The sequence below is a fragment of the Canis aureus genome, chromosome X, assembly GCF_053574225.1.
Source record: "Canis aureus isolate CA01 chromosome X, VMU_Caureus_v.1.0, whole genome shotgun sequence".
Classification (NCBI taxonomy): Eukaryota; Metazoa; Chordata; class Mammalia; order Carnivora; family Canidae; genus Canis; species Canis aureus.
This window is the reverse complement of record NC_135649.1, coordinates 78,600,513-78,622,836: the sequence shown is the minus strand read 5'-3', so window position 1 is coordinate 78,622,836 and position 22,324 is coordinate 78,600,513. Positions and strand designations below refer to the sequence as shown.

The 22,324-nt window shown below is 39.4% G+C and overlaps 1 protein-coding gene across 5 annotated transcripts in view; it reads right to left on the bottom strand.

Moving 5' to 3' along the window:
* The window catches only part of FAM120C (family with sequence similarity 120 member C), a 162,732-nt gene that overhangs the window by 110,231 nt on the left and 30,177 nt on the right, over window positions 1-22,324 (bottom strand). For all 5 annotated transcript variants that reach the window (XR_013374848.1, XM_077888784.1, XM_077888785.1 and 2 more), the window contains exon 4: window positions 2,710-2,838. Coding sequence is in view for 4 of the 5 variants with exons in the window: in XM_077888784.1 (XP_077744910.1) it covers window positions 2,710-2,838 (129 nt within the window). In the remaining variant the exon portion in view is untranslated. The remainder of the gene's footprint in view (window positions 1-2,709; window positions 2,839-22,324) is intronic.

Here is a 22,324-nt window from a genome sequence, read left to right as displayed (position 1 = left end):
CAATATCTGAAAATCAATGGACTAAAGAAGAAAAATCACATGATCCTATCAGCAGATGCAAAAATATACATTTGACAAGATACACCACCCTTTAATGATAAGAACTCTTAGTAAACTAGGAACATAACTTCCTGGACCTGATAATGTACATCTACAAAACCTACAGCTAATATAATACTTAATACTGACTGAATGGTCTTCCCAAAGATTGGGAACAAGATATATCCTTTCCGATTACTCCTATTCACCATCGTTTGGAAATCCCGGATGGTGCAGTAAAAAAAAGAAAAAGCACAGAGATGACAAAAGAAATAAAACTGTCCTTATTCACAGACAATATGATCACCTACAGTGAAAATATCGAGAAATCCATCAGAAAACTCCTTGTGGGTTTAGAAAGGTTGCAGGATACACACAAAGTCAACACACAAGGTCAACACACAAAAAGCAATCATATTTTAATATAGTAGCAATGAACAATTAGAAATTAAAATGAACAAAACAATAACCTTTACAATTGGTGTCTCAAATATAAAATACTTAAATATTAATAAGTGTATGTAACTTGTATGCTAAAAGCTATACAATGATGATGAAAAAAATTAAAAATGAACTAAATAAATGGAGACACATATTGTATTACAGGATTTGAAAACTCACAAATTCATCTATACAATTGAGCCTTGAGCAACACAGGTTTGACCTGTGTGGGTTCATTTATATGTGAATTTTTATGATAAATACAATATAGTACTTTAAACATATTTTATTCTCTTTATAACTTTTTTCTCTAGCTTATTATAAGAATACAGTATATACTACTATCAACATACAAAATATGTGTTAATCAACCTTTTATGTTATTAGTAATGGAGTGAGTCAACAGTAGGCTATTAGCAGCTAAGTTTCTGAGGAATTAAAAACTACACATGGATTTCTGACTTCATGGAGGGGGTCGGTTCCCCTAATCCCCATGTTGTTAAAGGGTCAACTGTATATTTAATATAAGGAATTCCCATTAAAATCCCAGCAGGATTATTTTCTGTAGATACAGAAAAGATTATTCTAAAATTTATATAGAGAGACAAAGAAACTAGAGAAAATAATTTTGAAAAAGAAAGAAAAAATTGGAGGGACCACTACCTAATTTTGACTTACCATAAAGCTATAGTATTCAAGACAAAGTTCTATTTGCAAAGAGATAGACACAGGGGTCAACTGAACAAAACAGTGTCTAGAAATAGACCCACACAAACAGAAATTCAATTGAGAAAGGACAGTCTTTCCAAAAAATGGTGTTGAAACAACTAAACATCTATATTCAAAAAATAAAATACCTAACACTTTATACAAAAATGAACTCAAAATTTATATGGATGATTTGTTCTAAATGTAAAACGAAGGGACACCTAGCTGGCTAAGTCTGTTAAGCATCTGCCTCCGGCTTAGGTCATGATCTCATGGTCCTGGAACTGAGCCCAGCATCAGGCTCCCTGCTCAATGGTAAGTCTGCTTCTCCCGCTCCCTCTACATCTGCCCCCAATCCGTGCTCTCTCTCTCTTAAATAAATAAATAAATAAAATATTTTTAAAAAGTGAAATGTAAAAGTATGTAATTTTCACAAGAAAACATGACAATATTATCATGCCTGCAGTTAGGGAAAGAATTTGTAAAACATGACACCAAATACATGATCCATAAAAGATGAAAATTTAAAACTTTTCCTTTATAAAAGATACTGTTAAAAGAATGTAAAGATAAACTATAGACTGAAATAAAATATTTGTAAATCATCTATCTGACGAAGGACTTCAAGTAAGAATACATGAAGAATTCTAAAAAATCAACAGTGAGTAAATAAATAACTCAGGTGAACATAGACTGTTCAGGAACAGACTATTCACCAAAGAGGGTATATGGATGTCAAATAAGCACAAGAAAAAAATGTTCGTTACTCATTTGAGAAATGCAAATTAAAATTATTAAGAGCTACCACTATACACTTTTAAGAACGGCTATTAAAAAATACTGAGAGAGGCGCCTGGGTGATTCAGTGGTTGCATGCACATCTGCCTTTGGCTCAAGTCGTGATCCAGGGGTTCTGGGATCGGCCCTGCATTGGGCTCTCAACAGGGAACCTGCTTCTCCCTCTGCCTATGCCTCTGCCTCTCATGAATCAATACATAAAATCTTTAAAAAAATTTTTAAAAAACTAACTTATTTTCCTAACTTTTAGTTTTATTTCACAAGTTCCCAGTAGAGTTCATTTGTCAATATTAACAATGAAGTATTGATTTTTGTCATATGTGTACCAACTTTAAGCAGTCTTTCATTACCCATTAACCTCCACTAAGCAAGACCTTCTTTATATTAAAATATACATTAAAACAAAAAAAGAGTAGAAGGATATATTCTAGAGTGATAACTACAGCAAGTTGTTTGTGGTCAATGAGATCGTAAGTAATTTTATTTTGTAAATTTCCCAGAACGAGCTTATATTACCATGGACAGTCCCAAAGCTAAGGAACACTTTCATTCTAGTCCTAGTAATGTTTCCAAAGAAAACTTCGGGACTCCAATCTGTAAGCATGGAGAAAACAAGCAGCCATGATGAGAAAAGGTAGGTAGCACAGACAAAAAAAATCTGCTGGTGGTTTTAATGAAGGTTAAGAAAACTAGACACTCTTAGGAAAGAGAAGGCCAGCTCACCTGAGATTGTTTGAAAACGTCCTTCCCAACCACATCCAAGTTTGAGGGGTCTTTGATGGAACTAACATACTCAGACACAGCCTTGATCACCACATCACAGGGAGGAAGAACCAGCTGATGAGCTCGGACCTAAAGGAGATAAGATCAGCAAGGTACACTGACGTCAGTGATAGATCACTAAGAAAAAAGTGAAGTAGCGGCATCTGGGTGGCTCAGTCAGTTAAATGTCTGCCTTAGGCTCAGGTTATGATCTCAGGGTCCCAGGATCAACCCCAGCATATGGCTCCCTAATCAGTGGTGCTTTTGCTTCTTCCTCTCCCTGTGCCCCTTCCCCTACTCCAGCTCTGTCTTGCTTGCTATGTCTTTCTCAAACTCTTAAAAAACAAGAGTGAGGGGGCAGCCCTGGTGCCTCAGCGGTTTAGCACCGCCTTCAGCCCAGGGCGTGATCCTGGAGACCCGGGACCAAGTCCAACGTTGGGCTCCCTGCATGGAGCCTGCCTCTCCCTCTGCTTGTGTCTCTGTGGCTCTCTCACTCTTTGTGTCTCTCATGAATAAATAAATAAAATCTTCAAAGCAATCTAGGCTTTTAAAAAAAAGAGTGAGGTAGGCATAAGGTAGAGAATTCAAATTTAGCAAATGCACTGAGAGATAGTTAAAATCTTTTAAAATATTTCCCTTCAGACTTGGAGGGGTGGGGCAAGTATGTGGAGGAGTAGGGTCCCCAATCACCTGTGCCCACCAACTTACCTAGATAACATTCAAATCAACCTGAAAAATTACGAATTCAAACTGAGACTTAAAGAGAGAACAGCTGGAACACTACATAGAAAAGAGCTTGCGCTTCTAACAAGTCTAACTCGTTTTTAGCCACTTTGCACTGAGCAAAATGACTAGAAAGGACTCACCACAAAAGAAAGAATCAGAAACAGTACTCTCTCCCACAGAGTTACAGAATTTGGATTACAATTCGATGTCAGAAAGCCAATTCAAAAGCACAATAATAAAGCTACTGGTGGCTCTGGAAAAAAGCATAAAGGATTCAAGAGACTTCATGAAGGCAGAATTTAGATCTAATCAGGTCACAATTAAAAATCAATTAAATGAGATGCAATTCAAAGTGGAGGTCCTAACGATGAGGGTTCATGAGGCAGAAGAGTGAGTGACCTAGAACAAGTTGATGGCAAGGAAGGAAACTGAGGAAAAAAGAGAAACACGATTAAGAGACCAAGAGGAAAGGTTAAGGGAAACAAATAATAGCCTCAGAAGAAAATATCTATGTTTAATTGGGGTTCCAGAGCGCACCAAGAGGGACAGAGGCCCAGAAAGAATATCTGAACAAATTATAGCTGACAACTTCTCTAACTTAGGCAGGAAAACAGGCATTCAGATCCAGGAGATAGAGAGGAGATCTCCCCTAAAATCAATAAAAACTGTTCAACACCTCGACATTTAATAGTTAAACTTGCAAATTCCAAAGATAAAGAGAAGATCCTTAAAGCAACAAGAGACAAGAGATCCCTAACTTAAATGGGGAGAAGTATTAGGTTAACAGCAGACCTCTCCACAGAGACCTGGCAGGCCAGGAAAGCCTGGCAGGATATATTCAGGGTCCTATATTCAGAAGAACATGCAGCCAAGAATACTTTATCCAGCAAGGCTCTCATTCAGAATAGAAGACATAAAGAGCTTTCAAGATAGGCAGAAATTGAAAGAATATGTGACCACCAAACCAGCTCTGCAAGAAATATTAAGGGACACTGTGTAAAAGAAAGAGAAAGCCCAAAGAAACAATCCACAGAAACAAGGATGAATAGGTATTATGATGACACTAAATTCATATCTTTCAATAGTAACTCTGAATGTCAATGGGCCTGGGGCCGTAATGACTCCATCAAAAGGCACAGGGTTTCAGACTGGATAAAAAACCAAGACCCATCTATTTGCTGTCTACAAGAGACTCATCTGAGACCTAAGGACACCTACAGCCTGAAAATAAAAGTATGGAGAACCATTTACCATTCAAATGGTCCTCAAAAGGAAGCTGGGGTAGCAATTTTCATATCAGATAAATTAAAGTTTATCCCAAAGACTGTGGTAAGAGATGAAGAGGGACACTATATCATACTTAAAGGATCTCTCCAACACTAGGATCTAAAAATCATGAATATTTATGCCCCTAATGTGAGAGCTGCAAGTATATCAATTAATAACAAAAGTAAACACACACTTAAATGATAATACACTTATACTGGGAGACTTCCAACATGGCACTTTCTACAAATGACAGATATTCTAAGCACAACATCTCCAAAGAAACAAGAGCTTTAAATGATACACTGGAACACATGGATTTCACAGATATTTACAGAACCTTACATCCAAACGCAACTGAATACACATTCTTCTCAAGTGCACATGGAACTTTCTTTTTTTTTTTTTTTTTTAAATTTTTTTTTTTAATTTATTTATGAAGTCACAGAGAGAGAGAGAGAGGCAGAGACACAGGCAGAGGGAGAAGCAGGCTCCATGCACCGGGAGCCCGACGTGGGATTCGATCCCAAGTCTCCAGGATCACGCCCTGGGCCAAAGGCAGGCGCTAAACCGCTGCGCCACCCAGGGATCCCGGAACTTTCTCCAGAATAGACCACATACTGGGTCACAAGTCAGGTCTCAACAGATACCAAAAATTTGGGATTTTACCCTGCATGTTTTCAGACCATAATGCCTTGAAACTAGAACTCAATCACAAGAAGAAACTTGGAAGAAATCCAAACACTGGAGGTTAAAGAGCATCCTGCTAAAAGATGAAAGGGTCAACCAGGAAGTTAGAGAAGAATTAAAAAGACTCATGGAAACTAATGAGAATGAAGATACAACCATTTAAAATCTTTGGGATACAGCAAAAGTAGTCCTGAGGAGGAAATACATCGCAATAAAAGCATACCTCAAAAAACTGGAAAAAACTCAAATACAAAAGCGAACCTTGCTCCTAAAGGCACTGGAGAACAGCAAAAAAAAACCTACACCAGAGAGGAGGGGCAAGATGGCGGAAGAGTAGGGTCCCAAAATCACCGGTCCCCACCAAATTACCTAGATAACCTTCAAATCATCCTGAAAATCTACGAATTCAGCCTGAGATTTAAAGAGAGAAAGCTGGAATGCTACAGTGAGAAGAGTTCGCCCTTCTATCAAGGTAGGAAGGGGGGGGCAGGGAAAGAATTAAAGAAACAAAAGGCATCCAAGGGCGAGGGGCCCCACGAAGAGCCAGGCTAAGGCCAGCGCGAGTGTCCCCAGGACAGGAAAGCCCCGCCCGGAGAAGCAGGAGCTTCACCAATCTTCCCGGGCAGAAAGGCACTTGCAGGGAGTTAGAGCAGGGCCCCATGAGGGGCGGGGATGCGCTCAGGCTCCCTGGGACACTAACAGAGCAACTGCGCACCGGGTAGAGTGTGCCGAGCTCCCTAAAGGACTGCAGCCCCCGCATGCATTGACCCGGGAGCAGGTCAGAGGGGCTCCAGCGGCGGCTCCACGGAGAGGGGGCTGTGTGCCCCGGGAGGAGCTTGGAGGTGGCTCCAGCAGAGGAAGAGGCTCCCTGCGGAGGGGGATGCACCGTGCCAGGAGCAGCAAAGCGGGGCTCGGGCAGAGGCTCCGCGTGGAGGGGGCTGCGCGACTGGGAGCACAAATCCAACAGCACAGGCCTCGGAGCACAGGGCGCCGGGGACACAGCCCAGGATCCTACCTCCCTCCGGGGCAGGCAGAGGCCAGGAGGGCCCAGGACTGCAAGGACCCTCCTGCCTCGAGCTGAGCAGATCAGCGGCCCTGCCCCAGAGCCTCCAGGCCCTGCAGACTGAGAGCTCCGGAGTTACTGCGGGGGCTGAATCCAGGTTTCCAGAGCAACCACTGCGGTTGTTCCTCCTGGGGCCTCACAGGGTAAACAACCCCCAATGAGCCCTACAACCAGGCAGGGGGCAGAGCAGCTCCCCCAAGTACTAACACCTGAAATTCAGCACATCAGGCCCCTACCCCAGACGACCAACTAGACGGGCAAGTTCCAGGGGAAGTCAAGGGACTTAAAGTATATAGAATCAGGAGATACTTACTCCCCCGGGTGTTTTTTTTTTTTTTTGGTTTTTTTTTTTGCTTTTTGCTTTTTGATTTGTTTGCTTCTCCCACCCTTTTTTTCCCTTTCTTTCTTTTTCTTTCTCTTCTCTTTTTTCTTCCTTCTTTTCTATTTTCTTTTTCTCTTTTCTCTCCTTCTCTCCTTTTCCCAATACATCTTATTTTTGGCCACTCTGCACTGAGCAAAATGACTAGAAGGAAAACCTCACCTCAAAAGAAAGAATCAGAAACAGTCCTCTCTCCCACAGAGTTACAAAATCTGGATTACAATTCAATGTCAGAAAGCCAATTCAGAAGCACTATTATAAAGCTACTGGTGGCTCTAGAAAAAAGCATAAAGGACTCAAGAGACTTCATGACTGCAGAATTTAGAGCTAATCAGGCAGAAATTAAAAATCAACTGAATGAGATGCAATCCAAACTAGAAGTCCTAACGACGAGGGTTAACGAGGTGGCAGAAAGAGTGAGTGACATAGAAGACAAGTTGATGGCAAAGAGGGAAACTGAGGAAAAAAGAGACAGACAAAAGACCATGAAGATAGATTAAGGGAAATAAACGACAGCCTGAGGAAGAAAAAGCTACTTTTACATGGGGTTCCCGAGGGCGCCAAAAGGGACAGAGGGCCAGAATATGTATTTGAACAAATCATAGCTGAAAACTTTCCTAATCTGGGAAGGGAAACAGGCACTCAGATCCAGGAAATAGAGAGATCCCCCTGTAAAATCAAGAAAAACCGTTCAACACCTCAACATTTAATAGTGAAGCTTGCAAATTCCAAAGATAAAGAGAAGATCCTTAAAGCAGCAAGAGACAAGAAATACCTGACTTTTATGGGGAGGAGGAGTAGGGTAACACCAGACCTCTCCACAGAGACCTGGCAGGCGAGAAAGGGCGGGCAGGATATATTCAGGGTCCTAAATGAGAAGAACATGCAACCAAGAATACTTTATCCAGCAAGGTTCTCATTCAAAATGGAAGGAGAGATAAAGAGCTTCCAAGACAGGCAGGAACTGAAAGAATATGTGACCTCCAAACCAGCTCTCCAAGAAATGTTAAGGGGGACTCTTAAAATTCCCCTTTAAGAAGAAGTTCAGTGGAACATTCCACAAAAACAAGGACTGAATAGATATCATGATGACACTAAACTCATATCTTTCAATAGTAACTCTGAACGTGAATGGGCTTAATGACCCATCAAAAGGCGCAGGGTTTCAGACTGGATAAAAAAGCAGGACCCATCTATTTGCTGTCTACAAGAGACTCATTTTAGACAGAGGGATACCTACAGCCTGACAATAAAAGGTTGGAGAACCATTTACCATTCGAATGGTCCTCAAAAGAAAGCAGGGTAGCCATCCTTATATCAGATAAACTAAAATTTACCCCGAAGACTGAAATGAGAGATGAAGAGGGACACTATATCATACTTAAAGGATCTATCCAACAAGAGGACTTAACAATCATCAATATATATGCCCTGAGTGTGGGAGCTGGCAAATATATCAATCAATTAATAACCAAAGTGAATAAATACTTCGATAATAATACACTTATACTTGGTGACTTCAATCTAGTGCTTTCTATACTTGATAGGTCTTCTAAACACAACATCTCCAAAGAAACAAGAGCTTTAAATGATACACTGGACCTGATGGATTTCACAGATATCTACAGAATTTTACATCCAAACTCAACTGAATACACATTCTTCTCAAGTGCACATGGAACTTTCTCCAGAAGACCACATACTGGGTCACAAATCGGGTCTGAGCCAATACCAAAAGATTGGGATCGTCCCTGCATATTCTCAGACCATAATGCCTTGAAATTAGAACTAAATCACAACAAGAAGTTTGGAAGGACCTCAAACACGTGGAGGTTAAGGACCATCCTGCTAAAAGATGAAAGGGTCAACCAGGAAATTAAGGAAGAATTAAAAAGATTCATGGAAACTAATGAGAATGAAGATACAACCCTTCAAAATCTTTGGGATGCATCAAAAGCAGTCCTGAGGGGGGAATACATCGCAATACAAGCATCCACTCAAAAACTGGAAAGGACTCAAATACAAAAGCTAACCTTACACCTAAAGGAGCTAGAGAAAAAACAGCAAATAGATCCTACACCCAGCAGAAGAAGAGAGTTAATGAAGAATCGAGTAGAACTCAATGAAACAGAGACCAGAATAACTGTGGAACAGATCAACAAAACCAGGAGTTGGTTCTTTGAAAGAATTAATAAGATAGATAAACCATTAGCCAGCCTTATTAAAAACAAAAAAGACTCTAATAAAATCATGAATGAAAACAGAGAGATCACCACCAATATCAAGGAAATACAAACGATTTTATAAACATATTATGAGCAGCTATAGACCAATAAATTAGGCAATCTAGAAGAAATGGACGCATTCCTGGAAAGCCACAAACTTCTAAAACTGGAAGAAGAAGAAATATAAAACCTGAAGAGGCCGATAACCAGGGAGGACATTGAAGCAGTCATCAAAAACCTTCCAAGACTCAAAAGTCCAGGGCCAGATGGCTTCCCAGGGAAATTCTATCAAATGTTTAAAGGAGAAACCATACCTATTTTTCTAAAGCTGTTCTGAAAGAAAAAAAGGGATGGAATACTTACAGACTCGTTCTATGAGGCCAGCATCACCTTAATTCCAAACCAGACATAGATCCAACCAAAAAGGAGAAAAAGGAGAATTATAGACCAATATCCCTGATGAACACAGATGCAAAAATCCTCAACAAGATACTAGCCAATAGGATCCAACAATACATTAAGAAGATTATTCACCATGACCAAGTGAGATTTATCCCTGGGATGCAAGGCCGGTTCAACACTCATAAAACAATCAACATGATAGATCATATCAATAAGAGAAAAAAGAACCATATGGTTTCTCAATAGATGTAGAGAAAGCACTTGACAAAACACAGCATCCATTGACTGATCAAAACTTTTCAGACTGTAGGGATAGAGGGAACATTCCTCAGCATCTTAGAAGCCATCTACGAAAAACCCACAGCAAATATCATTCTCAATGGGGAAACACTCGTAGCCTTTCCCCTAAGATCAGGAATTAGACAGGGATGTCCACTCTCACCACCACTATTCAACATAGGACTAGAAGTCCTAGCCTCAGCAATCAGGCAACAAAGAAATAAAAGGCAGTCAAATTAGGAAAGAAAAAGTCAAACACTCCCTACTCATAGATGACATAATAGTCTACATAGCAAATCCAAAAGACTCCACCCCAAGATTGCTAGAACTCATACAGCAATTCAGCAGTGTGGCAGGATACAAAATCAATGCCCAGAAATCAGTGGCATTCCTATACACCAACAGTGAGACTGAAGAAAGAGAAATTAAGGAGTCAGTACCATTTAAAATTGCACCCAAAAGCACCAGATACCTAGGAATAAACCTAACCAAAGAGGTAAAGGATCTATACCCTAAAAACTACAGAACACTTCTGAAAGAAAAGGAGGAAGGCACAAAGAGATGGAAAAATATTGCATGCTCAAGGATTGGAAAAATTAATACTGTGAAAATGTCAAAGCTACCCAGGGCAATTTACACATTTAATGCAATTCCTATCAAAATGCCATGAACTTTCATCAGAGAGTTGGGACAAATCATCTTAAGATTTGTGTGGAATCAGAAAAGACCCCAAATAGCCAGGGGAATACTTAAAAAGAAAACCAGAGCCGGGGGCATCACAATGCCAGATTTCAGGTTGTACTACAAAGCTGTGATCATCAAGACAGTGTGGTACCGTCACAAAAAGAGACACATAGATTAATGGAGCAGAACAGAGAATACAGATATGGGTCCTTAACTCTATGGTCAACTAATATTCGACAAAGCAGGAAAGACTATCCGCTTGTAAAAAGAAGTCTCTTCATTAAATAGTGTGGAGAAAATTGGACATCCACATGCAGAAGAATGAAATTAGACCATTCTTCACACCATACACAAAGATAAACTCAAAATGGATGAAAGATCTAAATGTCTGAGAAGAATTCATGAAAATCCTAGAGTAGAACACAGGCAACACCCTTTTTGAACATGGCCACAGCAACTTCTTGCAAGATACATCTATGAAAGCAAGGGAAACAAAAGCCAAAATGAACTATTGGGACTTCAACAAGATAAAAAGCTTCTGCACAGCAAAAGAAACAGTCAACAAAACTAAAAAACAACCTACAGAATAGGAGAAGATATTTGCAAATGACGTATCAGATAAAGGGCTAGTTTCCAAGATCTATAAAGAACTTATTAAACTCAACACCAAAGAAACAAACAATCCAATCATGAAATGGGAAAAACACATGAACAGAAATTTCACCAAAGACGACATACACATGGCCCACAAGCACATGAGAAAATGCTCTGCATCACTTGCCATCAGAGAAATACAAATCAAAGCAACAATGAGATACCATCTCACACCAGTGAGAATGGTGGAAATTAACAGGACGGAAAACAACAAATGTTGGAGAGGATGTGGAGAAAGGGGAACCCTCTTACACTGTTGGTGGGAATGTGAACTGGTACAGCTACTCTGAAAACTGTGTGGAGGTTCCTCAAAGAGTTAAAAATAGAGCTACCCTATGACCCAGCAATTTCACTACTGGGGATTTACTCCAAAGATACAGATGTAATAAAAAAACCAAAACACTTGCACCCCAATGTTTATAGCAGCAATGTCCACAATAGCGAAACTGTGGAAGGATCTTCATGTCCATCGAAAGATGAGTGGATAAAGAAGCTGTGGTATATGTATACAATGGAATATTACTCAGCCATTAGAAATGAGAAATACACACCATTTCCTTCAACGTGGATGGACCTGGAGAGTATTATGCTAAGTGAGGTAAGTCAGTCAGAGAAGGACAAACATATACGGTTTCACTCATACAGGGAATATAAAAAATAGCAAAAGAGATTATAGGGGATAGGAGGGAAAATGAGTGGGAAATATCAGTGAGGGTGACAGAACGTGAGAGTCCTCTAACTCTGGGAAATGAACAAGGGGTGGTGGAAAGGGAATTGGGCGGGGGGTTGGGGTGACTAGCTGATGGGCACTCTGGGGGGCACTTGATGGGATGAGTGCTGGGTGTTATGCTGTATGTTGGCAAATCAAACTCCAATAAAAAATATTAAAAAAGATTTTTTCAAAAAAAATATTTTCCTCAGTAATTCTCAGTATTGAACAGTTGGAAAAGATCAAAAAGTATAAAGAAAGATAACATCAGGGATCCCTGGGTGGCTCAGCGGTTTGGCGCCTGCCTTCAGCCCAGGGCCTGATCCTGGAGACCCAGGATCGAGTCCCACATCGGGCTCCCTGCATGGAGCCTGCTTCTCCCTCTGCCTGTGTCTCTACCTCCCTCCCTCTGTGTGTGTGTGTGTGTGTCTTTCATGAATAAATAAATAAAATCTTTAAAAAAAAAAAAAGAAAGATAACATCATATCATTCATAATCCTATTACAGAGATAGCCATGAGTTGATGAGACCATCATAATTGATCAGTTTTCTTTCACAATACCATTTGGTTGCTTCCAATTCTTTACTATTAAATGTAAGGTTTTAATTTGTGGACTGTATTTAGATCCTAATTTGAACTAACCACACACATACAAAAAAACCTTTCTGGGACATTCAGGAAGATCTTTTTTTTTTTTAAGATTTTATTTATTAATTCATGAGAGACAGAGACAGAGAGAGAGAGAGAGAGAGAGAGGCAGAGACACAGGCAGAGGGAGAATCAGGCTTCATGCAAGTAGCCTGACGTGGGACTCGATCACGGGTCTCCAGGATCACACCCTGGGCTGAAGGTGGCACCATAAACGGCTGACCCACCCAGGCTGCCCAGGAAGATCCTTTTAAAATGGACAAGTAAAATGATACCAAGAAATTATTATAAGTTTTGTTTTTTTTTAAGATTTTATTTATTTATGATAGTCACAGAGAGAGAGAGAGAGAGGCAGAGACACAGGCAGAGGGAGAAGCAGGCTCCAGGCAGGGAGCCCAACGTGGGATTCGATCCCGGGTCTCCAAGATCGCGCCCTGGGCCAAAGGCAGGCGCCAAACCGCTGCGCCACACAGGGATCCCTAATTTTGTTAAAAGTAATAATGGCATTGTACTTATTATGCATGAAAGTGACCAAATGTTTTACAAATGCATATTGAAGAATGTGGGAGTAAAATGACTTGTGTTCCAGAATTTATTTTAAAATACATGAGCAACAGAAACAAACAAAACATCCCAGCAAGTTTGGCTACATCTTGGTAACTGTTGGAGGTAGAAGATGTTATAATAGTGACTATGTTATTATTTTCTCCCCTTTATGATACTTGAAAAAAATTTAAATACAAGTTTTTTTTAATGCCGTGATAAAATGTAGGTATCATTTGCTGTTCACTTTCCAATTAATTAATTACAAGCTTCCTAAAATTATAATTAATCAGTCAAAGAGTATAAACTTCTTAAAGGCTTTTTATATAAAATTGTTTGGGCAGAAGGCTCTATCATTCATTCCTTCAACAAGTATTTATTGCACACTGTTTACTAACTAGGTACTGTCATACGCAGCAAGAATACAACTGTGAACAAGATAAAGATCACTGCCCTCATGGAAGCTTAAATTGTGGGGTAGGTGTGTCAAGATAGGGTGATGAGAGTCAAACGGAATAAAGACGTGAAATGCATACTGTGCTAGATATAGATAAGTGCTATGGAGAAAATCTAAGAAGAGGGTGACCTTGGGAATGCAAGTGTATACGTGCATGTGCACAAGCATGTGTTACGAAATAAGATGGTCAGGAAACGCCTCACTGAGAAAATGACATTTAAGAAAACCTAGAAGGGTGATGACATAGCTATATGGGAGGAAAAAATGTCTCAAGTAGAGAAAATAATACATACAAAGGTTCTAACAAAAAAAGAAGAGAAAAGACAACAACTGTAACAGAGGTCAGTCAGGACAGAACTTTGTAGGCCATGGTCAAGACTGACATGAATAGCCGCTGGAGGATTCTGAATAGAGAAGTAACATGATCTGAATCAGTTTTTAAGATTCACCCTTGCTGTTTTGCTAAGACTAGGTTTTGGGGAGGGGAAGAGTGCAAATAGAAGACCAACAGTTAATAAGCTGTTATAATAATCCAAGCAAGAAATAATGGTGGTTTGTCCAGGAAAGTAGCAATGAAAATGGTGAGAAGTAGACATATATTGGAGGGAGAACTGATGGTATTTGTGGCAGAGAAAATATAGAGTGTGAGAAAGAGAGAGAGAAGTCAAGGATGACTCTATGGTTTTTAGCATGAACAATTAGAAGGCTGAGACTGCCATGAATAAAAACGGGGAAGGCTCTGGGAGGAACAGATTTAGGGGAAAGATCATGAGTTTCCACTTAGATACACTTCCTTAAGATTTTTAGTAGGCTCTCAGATATTACAATCTGGAGTTCAAGAGGGATATCAAAACTAGAGACATACTTAGGAGTCATCAATGAACAGGTGATACTTAAAGTCATGAGACTGAATGATATCAATCACTAAGGCAGAAAATGTAGGGCAAACTAAGAGAAGGCACCAAGGATAGAATTCTGGGGCACTCCAAAGATAAGAAGTACAAAAGAAGACAAAGGAGCAACAAAGGAAACAAAAACAACAGCCAGTGAAGTAGGAAGGAAACTAGAAGACAGTGGTGCCCTTAAAGCTTACTGAAGAACAGGTTTTAAGGAAGAGGGAGTGAGCAATTGGGTCAAAAGCTGCTGATTGGCCAAGTAAGATAAAAACTGAGAACTGGCCATTAGATTTATTAACTTGATCAAGGACTATTAACACCTTGACCTCATAAAGAACAATTTCAGTAAAAGAGATTGCAGAGAGAATAGGAAAAAGGGACAATAAACAGCTCAAGTGTAAAAAACTCTCTAGAAGGCATATGGGCCGTAAGAGAATAGGAAATATGGAACAGTAGCTTGGGTGGAGGGAGTAAGATCAAGAGTAAGATTTGATTTTTTAAAGATTTTATTTATTTATTCATGAGAGACACACAGAGAGAGGCAGAGACATAGGCAGAGGGAGAAGTAGGCTCCCAGCAGGGAGCCAGATGCTAGGCCTGATCCTGAAATTCTGGGATCATGCCCTAAGCCAAAGGTGGAGCTCAACCCCTGAAATACCCAGGAATTCCTGCTTTATTTTTTTTTAATATGGATGCATGCTTATAAATCTGATTGGAAAAAATCCAACTAAGAGAGAAAAACTGATGATGTGGGAGAAAGAAGTAAGATTTGTAAAAGTGATGCCCTTAAGTTAGCAAGAGGGGATGTGACTTGGCATGTAAGTAAAGAGGTTGGCCTTAGATGGGAACATGGACAGGTCATCTGCAGTTAACAAAAGGCAGGCAAAACATGTGGGCACATAGATGCACATAGGTAAGAATACGAAAGCCTAGGAGCTGGTGGAATTTTTGTTTCAAATGCTTTCATTTTCTCAGTGAAATAGGAAGCCAGCTCATGAGCTGACAGTGAGCAGAAGGAGGGAGTATTAGAGGTTGAGGAGAAAGGAAAAGGTATAAACCAGCAGAGTTAAAGAATTAGAGAAAAGTTAAATATTCACCAACTCACAATACCACTAGAAATGTATGAGAGTATCAGTCTCGACATAGCCTTGACAGGAGTGGGCAGACTAATTTTTCAATATTTGCCAAACCGTTAGGTTAAAAAAAATAATTTGCATGTCTGATCAATAGTGAGATTTAACATCTATCTACTCATACTATTGGACACTGCATTTCTTCTTTTGTGAACTGTCTGCTTCAGTCTTTTCCTCATTATTTCATGTACTGGTGTATTAGTATTTCATATCTGAGATTTGTATGAATCCTTAAGATAGTAAGGGTATTCTCTTCAACAAATGGTGTTGGGAAAACTGGATAGCTACATGAAAAAGAATGAAACTGCTCCACTCTCTTACACCAAAGAAGACATACACATAGCAACTGACACATGAAAAGACACTCAACATCACTCATCATCCGGGAAATACAAACCTAAACTAATAATGAGGTATCACCTCACACCTGTCTGAAGGGTTAAAATAAAAAACACACAAATAAATAACAGGTGTTGGCAAGGATGTGTAGAAAAATGAATTCTCTTACACTGTTGGTAGGAATGCAAACTGGTACAGCCACTGTGGAAAACAGTATGGATATTCCTCAAAAAGTTAAAAATAAAACTTCCCTATGATGCAAAAGCTACCAAGTTAAAAAAAAAAGAGTGAAAACATTAATTCTAACAGATACATGCACTCCTATGTTTTTAGCAGCACTATTTACAATAAACAAATTATGGAAAAAGCCCAAGTGCCCATAATAGATGAATGGATAAAGATGGTGGGACCTCAGTTCCTGAGCAACAGGGGCAAGTCTCATTTCTCAAGCAGAGCACCACACACAGTGTTAAAACATGCCCCCCTGCACCATTGGGGACCAAATACTGCCCACTATAGGCAAAGAGAGCCTTTGCAAACAACCAGACTGAAGAAAAAAGGGGCCAAGACTCAATAGCAAAGCACATGCAACACATGTAGGAGACATTCCTTGAAGTGCCATGTCCTGGGGAACAGGGGACACTATGCTACAGGGCACCGCAGGGAACTCATCTTCATAAGGCTATTATCATTAACAGCAAGAGAAGTAGCTGACTTTCCTAACAGAAAGAAACACATGAAAAGTCAGACGAAGGGATCCCTGGGTGGCGCAGCGGTTTGGCGCCTGCCTTTGGCCAAGGGCGCGATCCTGGAGACCCCGGATCGAATCCTACGTCGCGCTCCCGGTGCATGGAGCCTGCTTCTCCCTCTGCCTATGTCTCTGCCTCTCTCTCTCTCTCAATCTCTCTCTCTCTCTCTCTCTCTATGTGACTATCATAAAATAAATAAAAATAAATAAAAATTTAAAAAAATTAAAAAAAAAGAAAAGTCAGACAAAATGAGAAGAGAGAGTATTATTACCCAAATGAAAGAACAGAGCCAAACCACAGCAAGGGATCTAAGTGAAACTGATGTAAGTAATAGGCCTGATAGAGAATTTAAACTATCAATCATAAAGATATTCACTAGACTTGAGAAAAGGGTAGAGGACATCAGTGAGACCCTTAACATAGAGATAAAGAAGAACTAATCAGAGATCAAGAACAGGAAGAGGAGCAAGATGGGAGAGGAGTAGGGTCCCCAAATCACCTGTCACCAACAAATTACCTACATAACCTTCAAATCATCCTGAAAATCTACGAATTGGGCCTGAGATTTAAAGAGAGAACAGCAGGAATGCTATAGTGAGAAGAGTTCACCCTTCTATCAAGGTAGGAAGATGGGGAAAAAAGAAATAAAGAAACAAAAGGCATCCAAGGTGGAGAGGCCCCATGCCAGGAGTTGGTTCTTTGAAAGAATTAATAAGATAGATAAACCATTCGCCAGCCTTATTAAAAAGAAGAGAGAGAAGACTCAAAATAATAAAATCATGAATGAGAAAGGAGAGATCACTACCAACACCAAGGAAATACAGACGATTTTAAAAACATATTATGAACAGCTATACGCCAATAAATTAGGTAATCTAGAAGAAATGGACGCATTCCTGGAAAGCCACAAACTACCAAAACTGGAACAGGAAGAAATAGAAAACCTGAACAGGCCAAGAACCAGGGAGGAAATTGAAGCAGTCATCAAAAACCTCCCAAGACACAAAAGTCCAGGGCCAGATGGCTTCCCAGGGGAATTCTATCAAACGTTTAAAGAAGAAACCATACCTCTTCTACTAAAGCTGTTTGGAAAGATAGAAAGAGATGGAGTACTTCCAAATTCGTTCTATGAGGCCAGCATCACCTTAACTGCAAAACCAAAGACCCCCACCAAAAAGGAGAATTACAGACCAATATCCCTGATGAACATGGATGCAAAAATTCTCAACAAGATACTAGCCAATAGGATCCAACAGTACATTAAGAAAATTATTCACCATGACCAAGTAGGATTTATCCCCGGGACACAAGTCTGGTTCAACACTCGTAAAACAACCAATGTGATTCATCATATCAGCAAGAGAAAAACCAAGAACCATAGGATCCTCTCATTAGATGCAGACAAAGCATATGACAAAATACAGCATCCATTCCTGATCAAAACTCTTCAGAGTGTAGGATAGAGGGAACATTCCTCAACATCTTGAAAACCATCTACGAAAAGCCCACAGCAAATATCATTCTCAATGGGGAAGCACTGGGAGCCTTTCCCCTAAGATCAGGAAGAAGACAGGGATGTCCACTCTCACCACTGCTATTCAACATAGTATTGGAAGTCCTAGCCTCAGCAATCAGACAACAAAAAGACATTAAAGGCATTCAAATTGGCAAAGAAGAAGTCAAACTCTCCCTCTTCGCCGATGACATGATACTCTACACAGAAAACCCAAAAGCCTCCACCCCAAGATTGCTAGAACTCATACAGCAATTTGGCAGCATGCAGGATACAAAAATCAATGCTCAGAAGTCAGTGGCATTTCTATATACTAACAATGAGACTGAAGAAAGATAAATTAAGCAGTCAATCCCATGGACAATTGCACCCAAAAGCATAAGATACCTAGGAATAAACCTAACCAAAGAGGTAAAGGATCTATACCCTCAAAACTATAGAACACTTCTGAAAGAAACTGAGGAAGACACAAAGAGATGGAGAAATATTCCATGCTCATGGATTGGCAGAATTAATATTGTGAAAATGTCAATGTTACCCAGGGCAATTTACACGTTTAATGCAATCCCTATCAAAATACCATGGACTTTCTTCAGAGAGAACAAATTATTTTAAGATTTGTGTGGAATCAGAAAAGACCCTGAATAGCCAGGGGAATTTTAGAAAAGAAAACCATATCTGGGGGCATCACAATGCCAGATTTCAGGTTGTACTACAAAGCTGTGGTCATCAAGACAGTGTGGTACTGGCACAAAAACAGACACAAAGATCAATGGAACAGAATAGAGAACCCAGAAGTGGACCCTGAACTTTATGGTCAACTAATATTCGATAAAGGAAGAAAGACTATCCATTGGAAGAAAGACAGTCTCTTCAATAAATGGTGCTGGGAAAATTGGACATCCACATGACGAAGAATGAAACTAGACCACTCTCTTTCACCATACAGAAAGATAAACTCAAAATGGATGAAAGATCTAAATGTGAGACAAGATTCCATCAAAATCCTAGAGAACACAGGCAATAATACCCTTTTTGAACTCGGCCACAGTAATTTCTTGCAAGATACATCCACGAAGGCAAAAGAAACAAAAGCAAAAATGAATTATTGGGACTTCATCAAGATAAGAAGCTTTTGCCCAGCAAAGGATACAGTCAACAAAACGAAAAGACAATCTACAGAATGGGAGAAGATATTTGTAAATGACATATATCAGATAAAGGGCTAGTTTCCAGGATCTATAAAGAACTTCTTAAACTCAACACCATAGAAACAAACAATCCAATCATGAAATGGGCAAAAGACATGAACAGAAATCTCACAGAGGAAGACATAGACATGGCCAACAAGCACGTGAGAAAATGCTCTGCATCACTGGCCATCAGGGAAATACAAATCCAATCCACAATGAGATACCACCTCACACCAGTGAGAATGGGGAACATTAACAAGGCAGGAAACCACAAATGTTGGAGAGGATGCGGAGAAAAGGGAACCCTCTTACACTGTTGGTGGGAATGTGAACTGGTACAGCCACTCTGGAAAACTGTGTGGAGGTTCCTCAAAGAGTTAAAAATAGACCTGCCCTACGACCCAGCAATTGCACTGTTGGGGATTTACCCCAAAGATTCAGATGCAATGAAACGCCGGGACACCTGCACCCCGATGTTTATAGCAGCAATGTCCACAATAGCCAAACTGTGGAAGGAGCCTCGGTGTCCATCAAAAGATGAATGGATAAAGAAGATGTGGTTTATGTATACAATGGAATATTACTCAGCCATTAGAAACGACAAATACCCACTATTTGCTTCAACGTGGATGGAACTGGAGGGTATTATGCTGAGTGAAGTAAGTCCATCGGAATAGGACAAACAGTGTATGTTCTCATTCATTTGGGGAATATAAATAATAGCGCAAGGGAATTTAAGGGAAGGGAGAAGAAATGTGTGGGAAATATCAGAAAGGGAGACAGAACATAAAGACTCCTAACTCTGGGAAACGAACTAGGGGTGGTGGAAGGGGAGGAGGCCGGGGGGTGGGGGTGAAAGGGTGACGGGCACTGAGGGGGGCACTTGACGGGATGAGCACTGGATGTTATTCTGTATGTTGGTAAATTAAACACCAATAAAAATAAATTTATTAAAAAAAAGAGATCAAGAACACAATAAATAAAATTAAAAATACACTTAATGCTATAAATGCCAGGCTAGATGAAACAGAGGAATGAATTAATGACCTAGATAACACAGTAATGGAAAGTAACCAAACTAAGCAAAGAAAGAAAAGAAAATTATGCAGATTGAGAATTGTCTTAGGGAACTCAGTGACTACAAGTGTAATATATTAGCATTATAGAGATCTCAGAAGAAAAGAGAAATAATGAGGCAGGAAATTTCTTTAAAGAAATAATACCTGGAATCTTACTTATTCTGGAGAAACAAACAGATATGCAGATCCAAGAGGCACAAAGATTCCCAAAAAAATCAACCCAAAGAGGTCCACACTAAGAAACATAGTAATTAAAATGGCAAAAAGTAGTGATCAAGCAAAAACTTTAAAAGCAAGGTAAACGACAACCCCATAAGTGAGCAGCAGATTTTTCAAGCAGAAATAGCGCAGGCCAGAAGGAAGTAGCATGATAAAGTGGCATTTAAAGTGCTAAATGGGAAAAACTTGTAGCCAAGAATACTCTACCCAGCAAAGCTATCATTCAGAATAGGATACATAAACAGTGTATCAGATAAAAACTAAAGGAGTTCATGACCACTAAACCAGCCCCACAAGAAATATTAAAGGGGGTTCTTTGAGTGTAAATGAGACCAAAAGTGAAGGCATGAAAAGTAAAAAACACAAAAGCAATAAAAATAAATATTTCTGTAAAAATCAGTAAGAGAGTCATAAAATAAAACAATGCAAAATATGACATCATATACCTAAAACGTGAGAGGGGAGAGAAGTAATGGGTTTAAAATTAAGCAACCGGGACGCCTGGGTGGCTCAGTGGTTGAGCCTTTGGCTCAGGGTGTGATCCTGGAGTCCTGGGATCGAGTCCCGCATCGGGCTCCTTGCAGGGAGCCTGCTTCTCCTCTCTCTGCCTGTGTCTCTGCCTCTCTCTCTGTGTGTCTCATGAATAAATAAATAAAATCTATAAAAAACAAAAATAAAAATTAAGCAACCACCAATTTAGTACAGACTGCTATATGTAGAGATTATATACAAATCTGATGATAACCACAAATCAAAAAACAGTAATAGATATGCAAACAATGGAAAGGAATCAAAGTATATAACTAAAGAAGCCAACAAACCATGTCAAAGAGAAAGAGAAGAAAGGACCAGAGAAAATCTACAGAAACAACAACAGGTAACAAAATGGAAAAAAATACATATCTATCAATAATTACATTGAATGTAAATGGACTATATGCTCCAATCAAAAGACATAGAGTGCCAGAATGGATTAAAAAAATAACAAGACCCATCTATATGCTGTGTACAGTTTCAGACCTAACATACCCGCAGATTTAAAGTGAGGGGATGGAAAAACATCAATCTTGCAAATGATTGTTAAAAGAAAGCCAGGGTGGCAGTGCTTATATCAGACAAGACAGATTTACAAAAAAAAAAAAAAAATGTTGCAAAAAGAGGCAGAGAGAGACACTATATAATAATAAAAAGGCTAATCCAGTAAGAGGATATAGTAATTGTAAATATATATATAATCAACATGGGAACACCAAAAACATAAAGGAGTTAATAACAAATATAAAGGAAATGATTGATAGGAATACAATAATAATAGGGGACATTAACAACCCACAGATATTGATGAACAGATCATCCAAACATAAAATCAATGTGGAAACAATGGCTTTGAATTACACCTTGGAACAGATGGGATTTAACAAGACATATTCAGAACATTCAATCCTAAAACACCAGTATATACATTCTTTTTAAGTGCATGTGAAACAGTCTCCAGATCGTATGGCAGGCCACAATACAAGTCTCAAAAAAATTTAAAAAACCCAAAATCATATCATGTATATTTTCTGACCGTAACACTATGAGACTAGAAATCAACCACAAGAAAAAATCCGGAAAGAGTACAAATACATGGAGGTTAAATAATATGCTACCAAACAATGAATGGGTCAACCAACAAGTCAAAGAAGAAATAAAATATTACAAGGAAACCATCGAAAATGAAAACACA